Genomic DNA, 24,186 nt, shown 5'->3' on the forward strand with positions numbered 1-24,186 from the left:
TTGATTTTTAGAGAAAGAGGAAGGGAGAGGGGCAGAGACATAGAAACATCAACACAATAAGAGAGAAACATCACCAATTGGCTGCCTCCTGCACGCCTCCTATTGGGACTCGGGCCTGAAACCCAGGTATGTGCCCTGACCGGGAATCGAACCATGACCTCTTGGTTCCTGGATCAGTGCTCAACCACTGAGCCACACTGGCTGGGCTGTCCCATTTTCTTAAATGACTAAAATCCAATATCTGTCTCCAAAAAATGTATAAGTATGCTTATCCCACACCTGCAGGACCTGGCAGGCAACACCTGATGAGATGAGAACAGAGGAAAGACAGGTCTTATTTATTTTTCTCATTGGGGTCACAGGCCAGCTTGTTTTCAGCCAATGCCTATTTCTATGCACCTTAAACGATGGCTTCATCCTCTGTTTCAAAAGAGAAACAACGTATTTTTTCTAAGCATTCAAATCTTAAAATAGCTAAAGGTACTTAAATAAGAGATAATCAATTTATGAAAATAAAAGCCATCAAAGAACATATTTCACTCCAGTCCTCCACACCCTAGGAAAGGGATTATTATTATTTTTTAAAAAATAAGGGTGATCTTTTCATGTAAGAGTCAACTCTCATGACATTTAGGCTATCTTTCACTTTTAAAATAGATTGACTTTCAGAGAGATAAATCCTGAAAAGCTACATATTAAAAAAACCAAGAACATAAACAATATATCCTCCCCCAAATCCAATAGAGTACATCAAAATCCAAGGAGATGGGAGGAAATCTGAAACATGTTTATGCTTAAGAAAAGAGTTCTAATAATCTCTAAATAAAAGACAAATATCTTAATGCAAGTGATTTGTCCAAAAGGCTATTCATAAAAAATATATAAGTAATAATAATAAATACAGCTGTAAATGTTAAACCCCATTATGTATTAATAAATGTTAACTAAATGCAAACTAAGAGTGGGTTTTCATTATTTTACTTTTATTTTTGCCTCTTACATATCTAATGGCAAAGATATCTAATTACATATCCAATGGGACCATTTGCAGGAGCACCCACTGGGATCTGCTTTCCAGAGGACAATTTGACAAAAGGAATCAGCAGCCTTAGCCATATGCATACCTTTGTAGCAGAACATTTTCTTCCTTTAATTTACCCTAAAATAGTAATTAGGCAGTAGGAAGTAGGACTTGAAAGTCAGATAGTCCTGGATCTGAATTTCATGTTAACCAACCATTTATTAGGCCTGTGTATGTGATAAAGCTACTTAATACTTTCTTATTTAATCTAAGCCTTCTAAGGAAGACTTATAAGTCTTGATTTCCTCATTCAGTTCCTAAATGAGGATTGAGAAGAATACTTACCTATTAAGATTTTTATAGCCCTAGCCAGTTTGGATCAGTGGATAGAGAGTTGGCCTGTGGACTGAAGGGTCCCAGGTTCAATTCCAGTCAAGGGCACAAGCCTGGGTTGCCGGCTCAATCCCCAGTAGGGGACATGCAGGAGGCAGCCAATCAATGATTCTCTCTCATCATTGATGTTTCTATCTCTTTCTCCCTCTCCCTTCCTTTCTGAAATCAATAAAAATATATTTTTTAAAAGACTAGTATATTTAGTGGAAAAAAGACATATGTAAAATATTAGCATATTATCTGGCACCTGACAAATATTCAGAAAATCTTGGCCATCTTTAAACAGCTAATTTGATAAGGGAACAGATATAGAAATATGAGGATGTTCATTAATACATTGTAAATAACAGCAATAAACTGGTCGCACATTGTTTAAAGGAATACTATTTGACAGTGATTCTTAATTGCTCCATTCTCCCCCCCTTCTTCTACAGTAACAAATACTTAGCTGGACACCTAGCTATCCAGAGTATCCTCAAAATTTTCTAGTTTTCCTTGTGGACACATGGGTAAGTTCTGGCAAACTGCTAAGTACAACTTCAGCTTTGTAACTTTAATGAGACGTGAAAGTGTAGGCCGTGCCATTCCCCTATTGACCCTTCCCATTGACATAGTTGTGAGTCATCAGGGACACACAGCAAAGAGGAAAATACCCCAGAGATGGTGGAACAACAAGATGAAAGAACTCCGGGTTTTGACACTTTTGAGTGCAGACTATCACCCTTGACTTTGTAGGAGAACGCTCCACCAAGCTGGACTGATAAGCAAAAGAGAAATAAACTTCATTCTGACTTGAGACAAATAATCATTTGAGATTTCAACATGCGATCAAGCCATATTCTAACTAAATCAATTTAAAATCACAATGTTTCATGACATTTCAAATTATTCACTATATTTTAATTCAAAAGTCTGATCACTAAGCCATTTGTACAGGGCAATCTTTGTTAAAAATATATATTTTTCTCCTTCCCTCCCTGTGTGTGTGTGTGTACGTACTTAGAACAATTTCAGGGGAGAGGTAAACTAAAATGTTAAAAATATTTATCTCTGATAGAATTTGGGGTTGAATTTCTGGATATCTGCAATGACAATTGTATAAGCGTGAAAAAGATTTTTCCAAAAAACAAGGAGAGCCACTATCATGCAGGAAATGCTATCTATGCACTTTTTAAGTATTATATTATTATTATCTTACTGGGCACATACTTAGGTTGTGGGTTCAATCTCTGGTCCAGGTGTGTACGGGAGCAACTGATTGATGTTTTTCTTTCACATAGATATTCTCTCTCTCTCAAATAAATGAACATTTACTCCAGTGAAGATTAAAAAAAGAGACACATAATGAAATACATGGGCACACACACACACACATATACATATACATAAGTATGTGTACACTTATGAGAAATCTTGCAGAACTCTAAGATATATCAGGCAGAATGACTTTATCCTTTAAATAGTAAAATAGAAAAGCCAAATTGAATACTTTTGGACTATTCATGCTAAATATTACAGTGGAAAATACATAATTTTAAATGCCTTTAATCATTTTTGACTACAAAGAGCCACAATCAATACATTCTGTAGTTCTGGTGTCTCCACCAATCAGAAGTCTGTTTCCCTTCCTTTCACCAGGCAGGCACTGGGTTTTGATGAAACCAGGATACAGCTCCACTCTCACCACGCCTGCCTTCTTTCTGCAGCCCTTAAATATGCCAGTTCTGGCAGAAAATGAGTGCCCTTTACACTCTTTTTTTTTTTTTTCAGTAACACTAAGTGCCATCATATAAAAAAGCAGAGCCCATGTATTTTGTAGGGAAAAAAAGGTTATGATAAAAAACTTAGGTCATCCAGGTTTTGACTGTGAAGATGAAAAAGACTTTAAGGTTTATGTCTTGATACATAAAGCAAGTCACCTAAGTCTCCTTTAAATAAATACGTCAAGGAGGAATCCAAGAATGATAAAATTATGATATATAACAACCACTGTAAGCTCTAAGGCATAAAAAGTAATCAATCCAGATGTATCTCACAGAGCTGGCTGCTGAACCAATTATCAATGGCCAAAGAAAGTGTAAAAAATAGTAACTTAATAACAGTGTTCTATATTTAAAATAACAGATCCATATTTACAACACCAAGTAATAGTGACCGAGAAGTTAGAGAAAGCTGGTTGGTAGAATGAAAGAGGCTATTGGCGGGTAATGTATCTCATGGCTGCTATTGTGAAAGACTAAAAGGAACTTCCCTCGTAACAGTTTTAAAGCATCCTACTACTTAAAATCAAATAGAAATTAAAAATATAACCCAGGAAAAGATAAATGCAAACAGTGCATAAGGCAAAAATCAGAGCGCATGTAAAACAATTAAAATGCAAAAATATTAAATTGAAATAACACAAGATGGAGGAAAAATGTTGAAAAAACACACTGAGATTTCAGATAAAGCTAAAATCTGGCCGTATGATGATTACAGGGGTCATTTAATGAAAAGTTACATGAAATGTCAAAAATAAAAGGAGAGCTTAAAACATCTATGCCAATGCAAACTAAAGAAAGACACAATGATATCACCCAAAATAGAATTCAAACAAAATCAAGCAAAAGGGGAGGGGGGCATAGTTTTAGTTATTTATTCATTCAACAAATATTTACTGAGCACTATTCTGTGCCAGACACTGTGCTGGGGTTTGGAGCTAGTGAGTGAATAAACCCACAAACCCTCATGGCATTAGGTGCTAATAGAGATAGAGAATAACATAATTTAAAAATGAACAAAATCTCAGACATATGCCGAAGCAATTTCTTCACTGATACAGCTCCTAGGGCACTTGAAACGAAAGCGAAAATGAACAAATGGGACTACATCAAAATAAAAAGCTTCTGCACAGCAAAAGAAACCATCAACAAAACAACGAGAAAACCCACTGTGTGGGAAAACATATTTGCCAATCTCATATCTGATAAGGGCCTAATCTCCAAAATTTATAGGGAACTCATACAACTTAACAAAAGGAAGATAAACAATCCAATCAAAAAATGGGCAAAGGACCTAAATAGACACCTTTCAAAAGAGGACATTCAGAAAGCCAAGAGACATATGAAAACATGCTCAAAGTCACTAATCATCCGAGAGATGCAAATCAAAACAACAATGAGGTACCATCTCACACCTGTCAGACTGGCTATCATCAACAAATCAACAAACGACAAGTGCTGGAGAGGATGTGGAGAAAAAGGAACACTTGTGCACTGCTGGTGGGAATGCAGACTGGTGCAGCCACTATGGAAGACAGTATGGAGTTTCCTTAAAAAACTGAAAATGGAACTCCCATTTGACCCTGTGATCCCACTTCTAGGAATATATCCCAAGAAACCAGAAACACCATTCAGAAAGGATATATGCACCCCTATGTTCATAGCAGCACAATTCACCATAGCTAAGATCTGGAAACAGCCTAAGTGCCCATCTGTAGATGAATGGATTAGAAAACTGTGGTACATCTACATGATGGAATACTATGCTGCTCTAAAAAGGAAGGAACTCTTACCATTTGCAACGTCATGGATGGAACTGGAGAGCATTATGCTAAGTGAAATAAGCCAGTCAATGAAGGAAAAATACCACATGATCTCACTCATTCATGGATAATAGAGACCATTATAAACTTTTGAACAATAATAGATACAGAGGCAGAGCTGCCTCAAACAGATTGTCAAACTGCAGCGGGAAGGCCAGGGAGGGTTGGGGGGCAGGAGGTAGGGGGGTAAGAGATCAACTAAAGGACTTGTATGCATGCATATAAGCATAACCAGTGGACATAAGACATTGGGGGATAGGGGAGGCTAGGGGACTGTCTAGGGCGGGGGGATAAAATGGACACATATGTAATACCCTTTGTAATACTTTAAGCAATAAAAAAAAAATTTTTTTTAAAAATGCATATAAGTGATAAGTACTGAAGAAGAAGATAAATAGAGGGGGATAGAAGGCATTTGGGGGAGAGAGATGGTCACAATTTCAACAAGGTGTCCAGGAACGTCCACAATAAAAATGTATATTGAACAAAAATCTAAGGGGATGATGGGTGGATTATAAAGAGTTATAGAAGAAGGATATTTCAAATAGAGGGAACAGCAGAAACACAGCCTGGAGGAGAATGAGTCTGGATGACTCAGGACTAGCAAGGAGGCCAGTGAGGCTGGGGCAGGAGGAGTGAGGGCAGGGGGGCAATTAGTGAAGTGCATTTGATCCTTGTACAATGTCGGGGGTTAGGGGCACCAACAGCCACACAATTGAAACCTGGCATATACATTTTGACTCCTTCAAGCTAAACTGCTCAAAGGAAGCCAGACCAGTCAGGGCTTGAGGAAAAAATGCAGAGTTTTTGCCTTTTATTGTGAGTGGGACAGGAAATTGAGGAAATGCATGGTCTAACTTACATTTGGACAAGATCACCCAGGTGATTTGTGAGGCAAAGCAGGGACACCAATGGGAAGCTGGAGCAATAATCCAAGTAAGAGAGGATGGAAGCTCCAACAGATGGTAGCAGTGGTTGCAGAACATAAGAAAATACAAGCTAGGAGATGTTTGCTGATAGAGTAAATGTGGGTTGTGAGAGAGAAGGAAGAGTCAAAGATGACTTCAAGAATTTTGAACCTGAGCAACATAAAGAGTGAAGTTATTTACTTAGATAAAGAAGACACAGAGTTTGGAATCTAGGTGGGAAAGCAGGGAAGCTTGGGGGGTGGGAGGTAATTAACCAAGGACCTTGTATGCATATATGCATGGCCCATGGACACAGACAATGAGGTGGTGAGGGCCTGGGGCGGAATGTGGAGGTGAGGGGGTTAGAGGAGGTCAGTGGGGGAAAAGGGGACATATGTGATACTTTCAACAATAAAGGATTATAAAAAGAGAGAGAGATAGAGAGAGAGAGAGAGAGAGAGAGAGAGAGAGAGAGAGAGAGAGAGACTGGAAGTTAGGAATGGGGTTGGAGGAAGAGCAGACCAATTTTGGATCCATCAAGTTTGAAAGGTATATTAAATACCTAAGTAGGCAGTTGCATATATCGCTCTGGAGTTCATATAAGAGTCTAGTCTAGAGATATAAATTTGGGAGTTCCCTATGTCGAGAATACAGGGATGACAGAACCATGCAAGTAGTGTAGACAGAAAAGAGAAGTGGCCTAAGGACTGAGTCATGGGGAGGCCAGTGTTTAGAAGTTGGGAGATGAGAAGGAACCAGCAAAAGTGCTTGAGGGAGCCGGTGACGTCGGTGGCCAGTGAGACAGCCGGGAGAACCAGGCCAAGCGTGGCGTTCTGAAAGTCACACGAACAAAGCCGTGCCAAACAGACAAAGTGATAATTTTCGAAAGCTGCTGGTCGGTCAGTAAAATGAGGATCAAGAACGTTGCCCATTGGGTGTAGCCATCTTGAGGGTACTGGTGAGATTGATGAGGGCAGTTTTTCGGAGGGGTGGAAACAGAACCCTGTTTAGAGTGCGTTCAGAGGCAAACAGGAGGAGAGCACATGGAGATGATGAATACAGAAAACACTTCCCAAAGGTCTGGCTGAAAAGGGAAAGAGAGAAATGGGGCAGAAGGCGAGAGGATTTCTTTTTAATGGTAGAACCAACAGCATGACAAGAAACACTTGTTATTTTAACATTTAATAAGAAACACTCATTAAATGAACATCTGCTGATTAATTTGTATTATCATATGTTAAGCTAATAACTGGAAAGAAAGCATCGCTTCAGTTATGAATAGATATAACGCAAAAACTAAAATTCTGCTTTAGCTGCAAGCATTCACACAGAGCCTCCTAATTCAGGATGGGAGGAAGTCCTTGCAAAGTCACACACAGAAATTTCACCCACATTTTCCAATATTACATTGTCCCTTCTGCTTTTTCAAAAGAGATCATTTATTATCAAAAATTTCTGAAGTCATAACAAGATTTCCGAAAACATAGGCTACACATAACTTTATGATTAATATTACCTCCAAAGGACCACAACCATAATGGCTGAATTTTTGTGTGAGGCTCCGTATAATGAGTGATTAACTCATTAACTAAAATCACAAAAGCCTCTTATTCTGAAAGAATAATTCATTAATTAAAATCACAAAAGCCTCTTTAAAAAGCAGGATGAAAATATTGCGTCTCTTAAAAATTAATGTTAAATTAACCCAATTCTTCTCTGTGGTCATAATTTTAAAACTTTGATCATCTAATTCATTCCCTATATAACCGTTTTAAAACCTTGTTTCCCAAAGTAAGTCCCATAGGAACCTTAATCATTGCTTAAATCTATTAGCTAATTCTGCATCAGACCAAATACCGCTGCTTCTATTATATAAAAAAATAGCTTTTTGAACTTTTAATAACCTAATATTCTATCAAGCATCACTATTTCAACAAGCACTCTCTTTTTCAGTGTATTTTAATTAAATATCTGAGCCTTGTAATTCTTTTCCTCAGATGTTTTTTTTTTTCTCTTAATTTTGTATTTCTTAAATTATAATGCCTACATTTTGTTCTGGGCATATTAAACATTTCAAAATAATTTCTTAAATAATCTATTACTAAATAATAGTATAATTGACATTAAGTTAAAAAGAATGACTAATTTTTTCAATATGAGTGATTGTGTATTTTAAAGGGTCCTTTATCCTAGTCTAACCAGGACAAGTTTTCCTGAATTCAACTTCCTTTCATGGTTATTTGCAGAATTGGGAAGTTACAGAGGTCTGCAAATAATTTCTATTTGCCTATTAATCTCATATATATTTAAACTCTTTTTATTGACTAGAACACTGACTTCTATAATATTTCACTGAACATTTGCCTCATCTTGATAGACTTGATTTTAGCAGTCTGTTTTTTCATAAACTCTTCATATTTTACATATCTTATTGTGAGCCTTCCAGCTACACTGTAAACCAGCTCAGAAGCCCAAAGAGAAGAAACTAAAGTTTTTGTCACAAAACTTGGTTTTAGAATGTCCCTCACAGACCCCCAAGGAGGGCCGGGCATAACTCTGCTATTCTCACATTTTTTGAGATTTTAAGTATCAAGAACACTGGCTCTCTTTTCCAAGTAAAATAGCTTTTATGCTACAAATCTAAAACTTAGGCTGTTCAAAATTTTAAAGCACTGGACACATGATAAAATGCAGACAATAAAGCTATTGACAGCAACAGGTAACCGGTGGCTATGAAATTTACAGTGCTTTCTCCACACTTGAATCGAACAGGATCTCACGTATCTCAGATCTTGTTCTTGGTTTGAAAAAAGGATAAAAAGAACTGAGAGAAATGCTCTTGGCTGGCCCTGCAGGGATGAGGAGGTGTTAGTGACAAGGATCCGGTATCTTTTTGTTTCATTAAAACCCTGGTTTGACAGGAAGCATAGGGAAAACTTAGCCACAGAAATGGCGCATCCGCTGTGCAGGCCAACGAGTAGAGTCTCCCACCACTACTTAGAATAAAGAAACTTATAGTCCTCTTTCTCTCATGTTTCTGGCCACAGTCATCTTTCTTCCCTTCTTCTGCATTCACTATTGTACTCTATTCCAATCGCTTAATTTTCTTTCTTAAAAGCCTGAATGCCAAGAGGAAAAGCCCTTAGAAAGTGGTCCATGAGAGTATGCCAATTCAGTTCAAAATCTATATAGACTCTTGGGTCTGTTAAAATGAGAATGTGATTTGATTGACCTACTTTTAGTTTACTTTTTTCAAAATAAGAGGGTGAACTGAATTCTAATTCTGAATGCTGGAAATGTGATCCCAAGTTCCTTACTCTGCTAAAGAGTGTGCTGAATGAGATGAGGTGGAGGCGATATTTCACATTTGACGAGATGGATCCTATTAAATTTTCTGTTCTCAAAGTGACTGGTTTGGCAGGAATTACAACCTTTGATTTATGTCGCAAGTACTTATTGAGCACCTACTTTATCCGTCAGGGGTCTTTACAGACCAGGGATTGTTGTAACAAGACCCTTTCAAGGAAGAGAGCTATGGATAAAACATGAGTGATGTTTCGCTCTCTGGGGGAGGGAAACGTGATGTGTTAGAGGTTTCACAGTGTGTGTAAAAGAGAACTAGGAATGCAAGGGGCCACAGCCTCCAAAGGAAAAGGAAAAGCTTAGCCAAAGTGAAGGGGCACAGGTGTGGAGGGTCAGGTCAAGTTGGACAAGTAGCCTGAGTTCAGGTTTGAAGCACCTTGAATGCTCTCGTAAGAGCATCATATGATATCAAGAGTGACATGAATCAACGAATCCTTCCCAATAATGAGTAGAAGCAAAACAAAATCCCATCTAATATTTTCTAGTTTCCATGGATGGAGACCTTATTCCTCTATTGTGTTTCATTATTGAAGTTGGTTTTTGATGAGTTTCTTTTTGAGAATTACAGAGACACACTGTGTAAGAGGAAGAGCATACCAACATTTGTTGCTACAAACTTGCATAAAACTTTTTAACGTTGGCCTTAGACAAGCAATACTGTGTGTTAAGTCACTAATGACTATAGCATGTTTATTGAACTTTTTACATTATGGGAAGAGAACAGGTTGGTTTCCTAGGTTAACAAGATTTCCTAGGTTAATAGGGAATGGATGTGTTACTATTTTCACGGCTCTGTGTGTGGGTGTGTGGGTGTATGTATGTTAAGTGAATGACATGTAGTGCAATGGAACTCTCCAGCTGTGTTTTGATCAACGAATAAGTGTGTATTTGGGATTTATAGATGACCGAGCAATAAGATATGTAATATGCAAAAAACTCTTCCTATAAAGATCTTGAGAGGTCCAATCAGTGGAAACACACACTTCAGCCTACAAATCCTAACTGGGATAAATGTGAACACATTTTCTCACTGAAACTGCATCGTCTGGCATATTGGCCGATAGCAGAAGGCAACGAACAAGCACAATCACTTCCACACAAAAGTCTGTATCAATCTTTTCTTAACCTATTTTCAGCATTTACTCCAATAATGCAATCACCCAAACAAATCTCCAGAAGACTGTGTGCTGCAGTCGCAAAGCCTCACATTTAGAAAGCCAGCACCCCCATGGCTCATAATGGAAAACTCACTGCATGAGGTGACCTTCTGTCATCATTTAGAGAAAACGCAACCCGTCTCAGGTAAAAGGATTTATGCACCATAACCATCACCAGAGTGACTATTTGGCTAAATATCATCTTCCTGTGCCTGAATGCCATTGAGTCTGATGCATCGTCACAGCTCATCATGCTTGTAAAAATGCACCAGTTGTTTTATTTTTTTAAATGGCAGATGCTGTAGGGTTCTAATTCCAAAATGTGGAAGAGGGGGAGGAAGAGGAGAAGGAGAAGGAGGGGGAGGAGGAGGAGGAAGAGAAGGAGGAGGAGAGAGAGCTGCCATCTTGAAAAGCTCCCATCAAACAGGGAACTGGAATATTTTCTTTTTTTAAAAAAAAAAAAAATGATGGTTATTTTATCATTTCAGGGAATGGAGGGGTTAGTATAAAATTTTGAATAAATTACCGAGGAACAAGGAAGCATCTTGTGTTTTCTTGATTTCTTCTGCCAAGAATACTAAATAGCTAAAATGTAATAAAAGATAAGGAAGAATATAAGTTGGAATCACAGGCAAGAGGGATACTCTCTTGTGGGATGGATGATGGCCAGATTGTACTGCATCTTAAAGGAGATACTAGTAAAGGCAACATGTTCTAGCTATTCTTGACTAATTAAAATGTATTTCATTCTCTGTGCTTCTTCCCGTGAATCAATTTTGAAGACAGCATTGACATCTATGTCTAAAATTCTTCCCCCATTTTGATAAACTTTTATCTAAGAATCATAGGCATATCAACCCAGTCTTTGAAATCTTAGCACCAAGAGTTTATCTTTGCAATAAAACAGCAGTTGCCACCAGCAAAAATTAAACTTTACATTGGGACAGACATAACTATGGAAATTCTGTGACATTTTCTTAGCAGTAGGTGTTGAACAGAACATACAGGATGAGTGTTTTAACAAATATATTGCTTATATCTTGCTATTTACACTACTATTTTCAATGTGGTGGGGTATGTAGGTGAAGTTAATGTATTTCAGACTACAGATGCAAAACCCAACCAACTTCTGTACTGAAGCTTCTCTTTGGGTGAATAACCTGAAATGAGAAATAAATATAAGCTTATCTTTTTGTTTCTGTCTATAGCAAAAATAAGGGAGGAGGTACAAAAGGGGCTTCAATTATTAAATGAAACAGTAAATGTCCCATGTTCAAAAGGAGAAAGTACTGCTCATATGTTCACAGAGATATTTTTTAAATGAATTCACATCTTTATTTTGTTTGTCCTTTTTATGACTTTGTACAGACTTAAAATCTGATTCATATAATCTAACATTTATTTCATTCTTCTCTATTCTGGTATACTCCCACCAGGGTTCATTTTATATCTGTAGCAAAATTAACTCCTGAAAGAGAAAAACTATTGAAGTCCAGCACAGTGCTAAGCAAACAGTAGCTGTTCAATGAGGACCTGGTGAAATGAGTTCTATTGATCTCAACTGGACGCAACCCCTCTGAGAGGCACAGAACTGTATTCAGGTCACAGGAAGAAGACCTTCTTCCTCTCCTTTCTTTATGTGGGAAGCAGGAAAAAGACAGGCTCAAAATATTCAGCATAAGTCCTACCATGAAGCTTAATTTTTATAAAGGATATAATCTTATAATTAGAATGCTCAAAATAAGGCACTATCAATTTCGAGAAGCAGAAAACATATATCCTTACATATTAATTGTGTGTATATATGCGTATATGTAAATATACATATGTAGTTACATATAAAATACTTATATAAATATATATTATACATGCATATTACCTGTCATTTCCCCACTTTGTAAGCCATCAAGGGCAAATTTATCATAATCAAATATTACTCTTGAAGAATCCATTCAGCCATACTTCTTAAATATCAAATTCTTGCATACAGCTCTTAATAGAACAATATAGTTACCTTTCTTCTTTACACAAGGAAAAATATGCTTGCATTCTCTTTCCTAAACTTTATTTATTTATTTATTTATTTATTTATTTATTTACCACTTAATTAATTTACCACTTCATATATCCTTAATGTATATTGTGACATACATAATGTATATTGAAACTAATGACTTTTCCTCCACCAGTGACCCCTGAAGCCCTACCTACCCACACTGCGGGGTCTACACCCAACCCTGTCTCCTGGAAACCTTCCCAAAGGTGAATCCAGTTTACACTCCCATACCACTCACACCTTCATATTCTGCAAACTCTGCTATGTATGCGAGATCTTTATGGATGGATCTCTCTCTTGCAAAGGTTTAGCAAACCACTAGAGGAATATTCTCTCTCAGGAAATATTTATCATATGGGAGGTGCTCAACAAAGACTCACTGAATTGATTTGTGCTTGTGTCCTCACGGTTAATGATTAAGGATATTAAAATAGTTATTTGAACCATCTGAAAAAGTTCTACATTAACTTTTAAATGGAGCGATTAGTAATTTTCAAATATAATAAAAACCAAATAGCCTAGACCTGATGAATATGTTATTTTAAGAAATACACACAAATCAATTGCTGAAATAAAAAATATGGCTGTATTTTATACCTATTACATAACAAAACAGTAAGTTTGATTCTAGCAACCTATGCAAGGAGAAAGAAAGTAAACAAGACAAATGGATAGCAAGAATATGTGTCATTGACAAAACTAAATATATTATGTGCCTATGTTGCACCTGGGACTCCCATCTCAGAGGCTGGTTCAGGTATCCATCCATCTGCTGACAGACTTAAATCTTTGGACCAACTCCAAGACTATCTGGCCTCCTGAAGTTCCTCTGGCTTGCAAAGACTATGAGGTCAGCCACTATAGTCCACACTCCTCCTTCTAGGGTTACTCTGATACTGAAACTGCCTTAAGAAGAGGAGTTGCACCCTAGCTGGTTTGGCTCAGTGGATAGAGGGCCAGCCTGCAGACCAAAGGGTCCTGGGTTTGATTCCAGTAAAGGGCATGTACCTTGGTTGAAGGTTCCTCCCCAGCCTGGCCCTGAAGGCAACCGAATTAATGTGTTTCTCTCACACCGATGTTTCTCTCAGTCATTCCCTCTCTCTTCCACTCTCCCTAAAAGATCAATGGAAAAATATCCTCAGGTGAGGATGAAGAAGAAGTAGAAGAAGAAGGAGGAGGAGGAGGAGGAGGAAGGAAGAAGAAGGAAGGAGGAAGAAGAAGGAGGAGGAGGAGGAGGAGGAACAACAACAACAACAACAACAACAACAGAAAGGGATGGGAAGCTTTCCAGAACCTTTGTTCTGTGGCACTAGCTTTGTTTTAGGATAGCACGAAACTTGCAAATATCTCTACTTACTAGTAAGAAAAATGAACTAAGATTAGTAGTATCACAAGGTTAACCTAGATTTGTGTTTTTTAAACCCTGGCTGTAGTCTGTAATCACCTGGGGAATTTTAAGAAAACGTCTCTGTCTGGGCCCTGTACCCACACATGTATTGGATCCACGTGGGGCCCAGACATCAGTATGTTTTAAAAGTTCCAAAGGTGTCTCAGTCAGCTCAGGCTGCTATAATAAAATACCATAAAATGAGTGGCTTAAACAACAGAGATTTATTTCTCACTAGAGGTCCTGTGCACAAATTCATGCATGGGTGGGATCTGGCTGGCCCCACCCCTGATCAAGGATGTGGGGGCAATTGGGAGCGGGACCAGCTGGGAGGAGGGGCTGTGGGTGGTTGGCTGGCCAGCCCCGCCCCGCCCCCTGGTCAAGCTCCTGGTTGAACTCCCAGGTGAAAGGATGATTTGCATATTAGCCTTTTATTATATAAGATTGTTCTGGATAATGGGAAGTCCAGGATCAAGGAGCGGGCATATTTGGTTCTGGATAGGCCTGGAGAGGCCTCTCTCCCTGGCTTACAGACAGCTGCCGTCTCACTGTATCCTCACAGGAAGCTCTGGTCTCTCTTTCCCTTCCATAAGGACACTGATCCCATCATGGGGGGCTCCACTCTAATGACCTCCTCTAGAACGAATTACCTCCCCAAGGCCCCACCTCCAAATCCCATCACAGGGGGAATAGGGTTTCAACATAGGAATGTTGGGAGGAGACATAACGCCAAGCAATTACAAAGCACATGGAGTACTGAGAACCATTGACCTAGATAAATGGTTGTCAATCTTTATTTGCACTGAAACAAACATGACAATGATATCGCATGTGTAATGCACTCCTGTGGGCAGACCAAGATTCTGCACAATTCTGTATCCCATTCAAGAAAATGTGTAAGAATGCAAGAGGGTAAATGCGTAATTACAGACATAATTTGTACTCTAATGACGATGTAACTTAAAATCATGGTGAAAATAGAAAGTTCCTTATGTCTGGCCAGCATTTTGTTATTATGAGCACACAATCAGGACTCTGATCTCTGCTAAAAGAGGTCATTTTAAACAACAACAGTGTTTTTCCCCCTCTTCAAAGTTCTGAATTAATAAGTTCAGAGAAATAGTCTAGTATCAATCTCCATCTTTAAGTAAATATATCAAAGCTTTAGGATTCAAGAAATAAGCAGTCCAGTCAGTGACAGTGAAAGAACAGAAAAAGTATCAATGCTGATGGGGATATCAGAGAAAGACAGACAGACTATTCTACAAGCGTGGGAGAGTAACTGTACTTGTTGTTATGAATATTTTAACAGAAAATCCTTCTTTCCTACCAATTAATGCATTATTCTTTCCAAATATATAAAGACTATATATTCTAAGGAAACTTGTAAAAAACATATCCCCTGCTAATGTGTATAATGTGTACATAAATTGATTCATGTTTACTGAATGAGATCAGAAAGTTTACATTAACCAGGACTTTCATTTACTTTCATATATGTGTGCAAATATGAAAAGAAAAGGAAATGTTAACACATCTTTTAAAAATTATGTTAATTACAAAGCTCCCCAAATTATATCACAGTGAGATATTTTTAAATAATGGTATCAAACACCATCAATATCCTCCCTATCAAATTCTTCATCAAGATGCTGGGCAATGCTGAGGTTTTTTTAAATCTTAAATTCATGCTTAAAGGAAGTGAAGATGAAGATCAATGGCCACCAAAAACCAGACAAACAAGAGAAAGAAAGGAAGGGGAGAAAGGAGAAAATAAAGCAAAGATCCTAAAAGAGGACCAAGTCTTTTTTTTCTGTTTTTAACTCCTCTAAGGATTTCTAACTCATCCCACACCCAGTTCCGCTTGAATTCAACTCAATTCAAATATGTGCTTAATACCTGCTATGTGCAGGGCTAAGCTAGGTGTAGCTTAGATTAATGATAAAACTAGAGACAAATTGCAAAAGCATGCATATCCATGTAATAACTGTACTTCCTGTCCTTCATCTGCTTTCCAGAACTGCTTTGGCCACTACCTCCTGTAGCCAGCTTAACTGGAGGAGACTTAATCCAATATGATGGCTTTTGACTGACTAAAAGCACAGTCTTCATGGGCTGAAGACACTTCATTTTTCATTATTGACCACCCCTCACCCCGACTGCCCTCTCCTCCCTAACAGGTAAACGTGTATATACACAGTCACATGCACACACCCGCACAGGCACATACAATGACTTGATGCCCTGCTCCCCGGGCCATATCCAAGCTTCATTAGTGCCAACTCATCTAGAATTTAACCTTCACTCAAAGGTTAACCATGGGAGCTCCATTTTAAGACACAGGTTGTGTCTGGATCTAAGTGGTGCTTGTGGGCCTTTCTGGGAGAATCAAAGAATGTGAAGATTAGGTGCCAGAGTGGCATTAAAGATGGATTGTTCAAAGAGAATAGTGACCTAATTCTTGGGTAGGGGTCAGAATCCAAAGAAGGAAATGTCAGATGAGATGGACCCATCTCAACGGCAAAAAGCTACTGCTGTCTAAGAACCTTCACAGTTCTTTTTCTCTATGACCCGTACGTTAAATATTTACCAAGTACCTACTATAGGTTCTCAGTCCAAGAATCCTAAGTCCACGGGTGAATGAAATACTTTCTTTGCCCTCAAGGAGCTAGTCTAGAGGGGGGGATAGAGAGATACACTATAAAATGATATGGTGAATGCTACAACCCATCATGGATGATGTGCTGTGGGAACAGAGCACTCACTTGTGAACTAAGAGCTAATCTCTCCCCTTTAACACCTGTCTACTAGTATAGAGGCCACAGAGTGGCTACTGAACTCTTCACTACTAAAGCTCTAGCACCGAGCCCCCCACCCCCTTTAACAATAATATTTAAACATTTACATTTTGTGTACCTTGCAGGGCTATAACTCAATTCAAAGATCCTGAGTTCTCATTAGTTCAAAGGAACTATTCCTTAAAAGCTCTTAAAACAGTTACCTCTCCTCTCTGACTCACAGTTAAGCCTCCTTACAGGAAAGCCACCGCAGCTTTTCCCATTACCTGTTCAGTGGGTCAAGATTAAATAATAATTAGAGTCATATAGTCATCACATTAGTTCTCCACCTAGGAGCACACCTCTCAATTATTTTAGAGAAGGTCCAAATCCACTTAGGGGATTATCTTAGAGTCATCTTTAAGTTCTGCCTCTCTTATTAAGAATCTCTAGCATTAAATGTGTTACTCGTGTAATTTTTTTTTTTAAATATATTTTATTGATTTTTTACAGAGAGGAAGGGAGAGAGATAGAGAGTTAGAAACATCGATGAGAGAGAAACATCGATCAGCTGCCTCCTGCACATCTCCCACTGGGGATGTGCCCGCAACCCAGGTACATGCCCTTGACCGGAATCGAACCTGGGACCCTTCAGTCCGCAGGCCGACGCTCTATCCACTGAGCCAAACCGGTTCCGGCACTCGTGTAATTTTTAAAAAATAATATTAAGTCAGGTATCAGAAATCAAATCCACAGTAAAAACTTGTTAATTATCTGGATACTATGCTAACATTTACATGTCAAACTAGCTCAGATGTTGTCAAAGTGCGGACCTGGACCTAGTATCAGCATATCCTGGGAATCTGTTAGATGTGGATTCTCAAGCCCCACCCCCTACCTACCGAATCAGAAACTCTTCAGGATGGGCCCTGAAATCTGTGTTTTAAGTTTTTCTGGTGATTCTGATGCACACTAAAGTTTGAGAACTGTGATCTAGCTAGTTAGCAAAAACAGTTCAGGCCACAGGCCAAGCTTAACAGAACAGTCCAAGTAGATGAACTCACAACATATTTAACAACCTCCCCCCCCCAAATAAAAAAAAACAAAAAAAAACCCATAATGTTTCTCTTTAGTCCCTGGTAGTAATTTGGAAAAAAAATTGTTTCAGTCTAAATAGTCTAATGATATTTTGTTTGTGTTCTGAAGTTATTTGAAAGATGCAATTGGTCTATATGTTCATTCAAAACATATTTTGAACAAAATATTTTGGACAAAAGCGATAAGGTCATTTTGATAGTCTTAATTGCTAATAATGAAAGCATTAGTGAATTCTACAAATTGTTACAGATAATGGTAAGAATGGCAGCCTAACATTCAAATTGTCCCGGAGCTGTCACCAAGCTCTGCTGGCCTCAGCAGGAAGAGGGCTCATGAGCATCTATTACCAGTGCGAGGTCTCTTGTTGGCTTCAGGGGCACTAAAGATGAGTCACAAACACACCCATAGATACCAGAGTAGATGTTAAGGGAAAGATAATTGAAGTGGAGGCTGAATCAAGATACTCATCAGATTTGAGGTTGTAAAGACCCGTAGGTCAGCCTGTAGGCAGCACTGTAAAAGGCCAACTTAGTTAAAATGGAGAAAGGATATAAGGAGTCAACTGCCAGTCTAAAAAAAAAATCCACACAAAAAACACCCCACCCAATTTGAATCCTAAAACAGGCTTACATTCTATATCATCACATACACGTGTGCGGCTCTTAAACAATTAAATCCTTTACAATCTAACATCATCAAAGCATTAAAGAAAATATCCAATAAACTACAGTCTAAATAACCAAAAGCAACAAGCTACAAATTATGTTTTATTAAGAATTTGCAAAATGTGGCCTATTGGAATGGGATATCATTCAGCCACAGAAAGGAATGAAGTGCTGATACAGGCTACAGCACGGAAGAATCTTGAAAACATTAAGCTAAGTGAGTGAAGCCAGCCCCCAAAGGCCACATGTTCTACGACTCCAAGTATATGAAATACTCAGAGAGGCAAATCTATAGAAGAAAAAGTACATTAGAAGTTGCCAGGGCTGGGGTCAAGAGAATGAGGAATGACTGTGAATGGAGCTTATGTGAGGGGTGATGAAAATGTTATAATTAGATAGCAGTGATGGTTGCACAACTTTGTGAAAACACCCAAAACTACTGAATTGTGCACTTTAAAAAGATGAATTGTATGCCATGTGAATTATACCTCAATTAAAAAAAAAATTCATAGTATACTCAGGGGATGCGGTTTGGAAGGCATACAAAGCAGTATTCTCTCAGTTATTTCTATACTGCAGTGAGATGTACTTTAAATAATGGTCTAAGTACCAAGGGGATCTGGCTTTGTTGTTAAAACAGATCGACAGAGGAAATGTACATTCAACAGGTGTGTATCTGACTACCACAACACTTAGGAAAGATGTCTTCCCCTCTCCAGAGTCAACTGTATGATGCCAGAGAAAGCCAGGACCAGAATCCCCTGCAAGTCTTAAATGCCACTGTGAGCATCACATCACCCCTGAGTACTTCCATAAAGCTTTTGGGATTTATATTATGACCATGTATCTGGGGGGAGGGGGTGTTGGCAGTTATCAGCATGTTTGCGGTACAATTCTAGCTAGTTAGAATATGAAATTATTTTTTCTTGTAAATGTGACTGTGCCAAGAACAGCACCATCTATTGGATGAAAATGTAGGTTAATATTTACTTTAATATGAACAATCTAAACATTGAAAAAAGTATTATCCTCTAACCAAAAAGAGTATGTGCACCCATAAATGGAGGTATGCTTCCCAACTTTCAAGTGCATGCCTCCAAACCTATTATAGTCCATCATTATAGCAAATCTTTCTAAAGGAAAAAAAAAGACATTTTTTAATAAAATGCAAAAAAATCCAATCTTACAATTCTTCTGGAAAATGGCAACTGACTGGCTCCTTCTGAGTGCAACTCCAGTATGAAATACTGGAACCTAAAAGGTGGTGGATGAAAGATGAATCCACGAATAAACAGGTCAACCGGCAGCTCTCCTCTCCTCTGGCTTTGGCACCAGTGGCAGAAGGCTGACAGAGATTTTGATTGAAACTTTTTTTTTAAAGTAACTGCCCAGACTTGAATGTGACTAAATTAAAAGTATGATAAAACACTGAAAAGTCGGGTTGGTGCTTGTTCCTGTTACTACCTTTCAGGCATTGTGTGTGTGGGGGGGGGGGGCGGGGGGAGAGGGAAGGGTGTGTGTGAGTGTGGGGTGTGTGTGTGAGTGTGTGTGTGTGTGTGTGTGTGTGTGTGTGTGTAATGCGCATCAGGCACGTGTATTTTTCATTCACGCCCATAATATCCGTAGCATGAACTTAACAGCAAAATCGCGATGTAGCATGCAGCCCCGCACCACGGTTGTATTTATGGCTGCATTTATCTTATGTGTAGCGAACAAACAGGCTCTTTCTACACTTTGCAAAATAAGAGGAGGGAAGCGGTGAGGACAGGGGCAGTGGTCGCCCAGCGTGTCCCCTGCGCGGGTGGGGGCCTGGACCCCGCGGGCGGAGGGCAGGTGCGGAGGTGAGAGGTGGGGAGGCGCACTCTCCCCGCCGCTGACACCCGGCGGCATCCCGGGCCCCGTCCCTTTTCCCTCCTCGCTACGGGGCGGCGGCGAGGGCGAGCACCTAACGCTCTGAAATACCCCACCTGTGCCCCAGGGTCCCCGAAAGGAACCCCACCGAGGTCTCATCACTCACCCAGGCGGCAGACACAGAGGAGCTGAATGAAAGCGAGGACGCGCGCGAGGAGGAGCATTTCCAGGCGATCTGGGGGCCCCCGCCACGCGGCCGCTCAGCTTCTCGGGGCGCAGAGGGAGGGAACGAGAAGGGAATGTTTTCTCCTCCAGCATATAGATGTGTAGATTGATGTGAGATTGTGTGTGTATGTGTGTGTGTGTGTGTGAGTGTGTGGAGAGAGAGAGAGAGAGAGAGAGAGAGAGAGAGAGAGAGAGAGAGAGAGAACGCGTGGTGGTGATCGTGGGAACGGGAGCCACTAGCCGAGGCGCATGTCGGGCGGGCGGGCGGGCGGGAGTCCGTCTCCTTCTCCTTCTCCGGCTGCGGCGACCACGGTCTGAGCGCTCGGAGCGCAGCGGCGCGGGTGTGGCGGGTGCGCGCCGGGCCGGGCTGTGCGCGCCGCCGCAGGACCGGGGCGGAGGCGGGGGAGGGGGCGGAGGCGGGGGAGGGGGCGGGGGCGGGGGCGGGGGCGCACAGCCTTGCCTGGTGGCTGGGAACTCGCCGCGGGCCGGGGTTCCGCGTGATGGTGGGCGGAGGGGCGCGGCTGTCGCTCAGGGTCCGGGTCCCAAGGTAACGAGTCCCATGGCGACACCCCTCGCCCCGCCCCGGCAGTGGCTGCTTGGTGCTGAAGTTGGTGGGACCCGCTGGGGTTTAGAATGTTCGCGGAGTAAAGATCTTCTCGTTCGGACTCCCTCATCCCTTTGCAAGAGAAGAGGCCAGACCCCCCGCAGTCGCGCACAGCCAGAGACTGACCTTTGGGGGGTTCACTCCTGGAAATGTTTTCCAGTTCTTTGCCGTCCTCCCTGCAGAGGCTAAATGGCTCCGATCAGAAAGTGGTGGGGAAGCTCTAGGACACGGGGTGCCCCGCCCCGTTTCCATTTTCCGAATCACCGAAGGAGTTCCAGACCCTGTTACTTCAGGGCAGCTGGCCGGCAAGTGATCTCCGGCCCAGACTGTGTGACCAGTCAGACCCTGCCCCTTCCCCAAAGTCTCATCAACTTGTCCTGCTGCGCACAGCGGCTTGGAGGCACTTTCAACGGCAATGGGTGGCAGGGAAGGATTTTTTTTAATTGCTTGATTGAAAGATAAACAACAGAGATATATTGAACGCCTTCTGCTGCCTGGGAGCTGGAGCTGTCACGCTGTGCGTGCTGGTTGGTGTGGTGGTCTCCATATCTAGACTGTGTGCGCTGTGGTGGTAGGGAGTTTGCCGTAGTTCTTATCACCCAGCTCCTCACACAGAGGCAGAGATAGCCAATATGTGTTCCCTACGTATTTGTTGAATTAACTAAATGACAAGATAACGTAATGTCCCGAAAAATTCATAAACTTTTCAAATATTTTCATTTATATATATCCTTTAACTATTGGAATATGTTTTCTACTTATACAAGACCAAATTTGGAGCTTTTTGGAAGTCCACTCCAAGATACAGAAAATCAAGTTATGAATTTATCCTTTGTATTCTTAGCAACCATTTGACTAGGCTATCTGTAAAGTGTGTGCTCCTGTGTCCTGTTCTTGTCTCAAAAATAGTATTTTAGTTTAAACATTTTAAAGAAAGTTATCACATACAATATTGGGTTCTGAATGTACTTCGAGTGTTACCACCTGTTCTCACCAATATCCACAGCCTCTGACCCCCAGATTACATGTGCAGAGGCACTAATACTATTTGCTATTACTTCCGAAATGGACTGTAATCATGTAATAAATTTCAAATCGATCTAGAATGCTTAATCAGGAATACATATACATTTAAAGAAATTGACTCAATCTTATTCCTTCCATGAATAAAATTAAAAGTTGCAACTTTGAAAAGAATTATAATAGGGGTTGATTGTTCAGTTTCCACTAGGGAAGAAAATATTTGGTAACACAGCAAGAAATGCATATAAACTAGGAATGTACCAAGATGTCACATAAAGTGTTTCATATGGGCTGGAGTAGGAAGATGAGGTTTCCTGAAGATCTGTGGTTAATTGAGAAGGACTAGAAGGGGGAAAACTGAGGTCAAAGGTTTGGGGACAAGAATGAAATAAGCAGTCATGTGCTATAAAAACAGTGTGACTTAAATTTGAGCAGATTAAGTGGGAAACATTGATTTCCTATTGGAGGAGCTCACACATGAAATACTAAGAAAGAGGGAACCACAAAAGAAACTTCCAGGAACTTCAACTGTTTAGATAGAAGCTAGTTTTGCTCAGGAGCCTATGCGGTGTTCCATAATGCCTCACTTATCCAGTCTCCCTCACTAGGCTGCCAGAATAATCCAACAATAACAACAATGACTCTAACTCCCTTCTTACTTGGCCAAAAAGTCACATCACCAGTCACTCTTTGGAGTGAGATCACAAAACAGTGACACTGTTGAAATCGAAGTTACCCTGGTACAAAGGACAGGTGGGTCCTGTGGTCTCTGCTAATTCACTTCTCAGCTAAAATTATTGTCATTCTTCCAGGAAGGCAAAGAAGCCACCTTGAGGGAATTGTCAAGTTGCTACGGAGGTTTGCATTGGGAGCAGGATGGCCACCAATTCTAGATGACTGAGTAACACAATGGGAAGCTGCCTTGGAGAACCAGCCAATGATGTGATGGTCCTGGGGTGGGTGATGGAGCCGGAGGCTCAGATGGTTCAGGTTCTTGAAAAATAGGTCAACAGCCCAGGTGTTGGAGAAGAGAAGGCATCAGAAGGATAGGAACATCAAAAGCAAGTTATACCTCACATTTCACAATGTTATGGAGATCATGGTCATTTCTGAGATGTGTTGCCTGATTAATATTCATTAGTTATTGTGATTTAAAGTTATAAACCTGTGAAATCACATCAGAATTTAAATCTATCACCTATCTACCTATTTATCCATGTGTAAACCAATTGATAGCCATATATCGTTACATATATTATATTTTATATACTTACATTTATAAATATATTTACATATTTATATCTTTTGTATATCTAGACATATATTCTATAATCTATAATATTATATGTATGGGGGGACTGATAAAGTTTATTTAAATTATGCTCTCTCATGTCAATCACATTTAAGTCCTGGAAGTTTGTATTTACAGATAGAGTTTAGTATATTCCTGGGAGAATATTTTGTTGTGGGTTTTTGTTTTGTTTTTTTCAAAAATAAAAACGAAACAGGATACACTTACTATGAGAGCTCAGTAGCTTAACGGACATCTTGCTTGTCTGGGGGGTTATCATCTTGGATTTTAGAATGAAATATATCCAGAGGCTGCCAATGGCAATTTATGAGAGAGTCACAGAGTTCTTTGCTTTTTACCATAAACTCGTTGTTTAATTCCTAAATAGTCAATGAAGATCAGGATCTTCTAGTGGGTCTTCATCTTAGTTTTCATCCGGAGAAGTGGTTAACGCAAGTGGAGCCAAAGTTTCAGTGTGCACCCCGAGGTCTCACATGGAGGAAGACGGGTATGTCCATCTCCACCCACTACACAGCCACACTGTAGCCGAAGAAGAGCAGCAGCTGTGCTGTTGCTCCTACCAGTTGCCAAAGAGGTAAACCTAGTGGGGCTGGAACTCTGGCTTCACTTTTTGCCAGTACAGGTAATAATTACTTTGTTGAACTATGCTAACAAAACAAGCTATAGGGTAAGTACCTATATCCATCCATCCATCCATCCATCCATCCATCCATTCTCCCATTCTCTATATCTCTACATCAGTTCTTTAAAATTCATTCTTTAC

The 24,186-nt window shown here is 40.0% G+C and overlaps 1 protein-coding gene across 4 annotated transcripts in view; it reads right to left on the reverse strand.

Moving 5' to 3' along the window:
* PTPRZ1 (protein tyrosine phosphatase receptor type Z1) overlaps positions 1 to 20,757 on the reverse strand; it is a 181,472-nt gene extending 160,715 nt beyond the window's left edge. For 2 of the 4 annotated variants that reach the window (XM_036328840.1, XM_036328839.1), the window contains exon 1: positions 20,426 to 20,757. In XM_036328840.1, coding sequence (XP_036184733.1) covers positions 20,426 to 20,483 — 58 coding nt within the window. In that variant the 5' untranslated portion in view covers positions 20,484 to 20,757. The remainder of the gene's footprint in view (positions 1 to 20,425) is intronic. The other 2 variants (XM_036328843.1, XM_036328842.1) reach the window with 1 other exon arrangement.
* Between the last annotated feature and the right edge of the window lie 3,429 nt (positions 20,758 to 24,186).

The sequence above is a fragment of the Myotis myotis genome, unplaced genomic scaffold (assembly GCF_014108235.1).
Source record: "Myotis myotis isolate mMyoMyo1 unplaced genomic scaffold, mMyoMyo1.p scaffold_m19_p_11, whole genome shotgun sequence".
NCBI lineage: Eukaryota > Metazoa > Chordata > Mammalia > Chiroptera > Vespertilionidae > Myotis > Myotis myotis.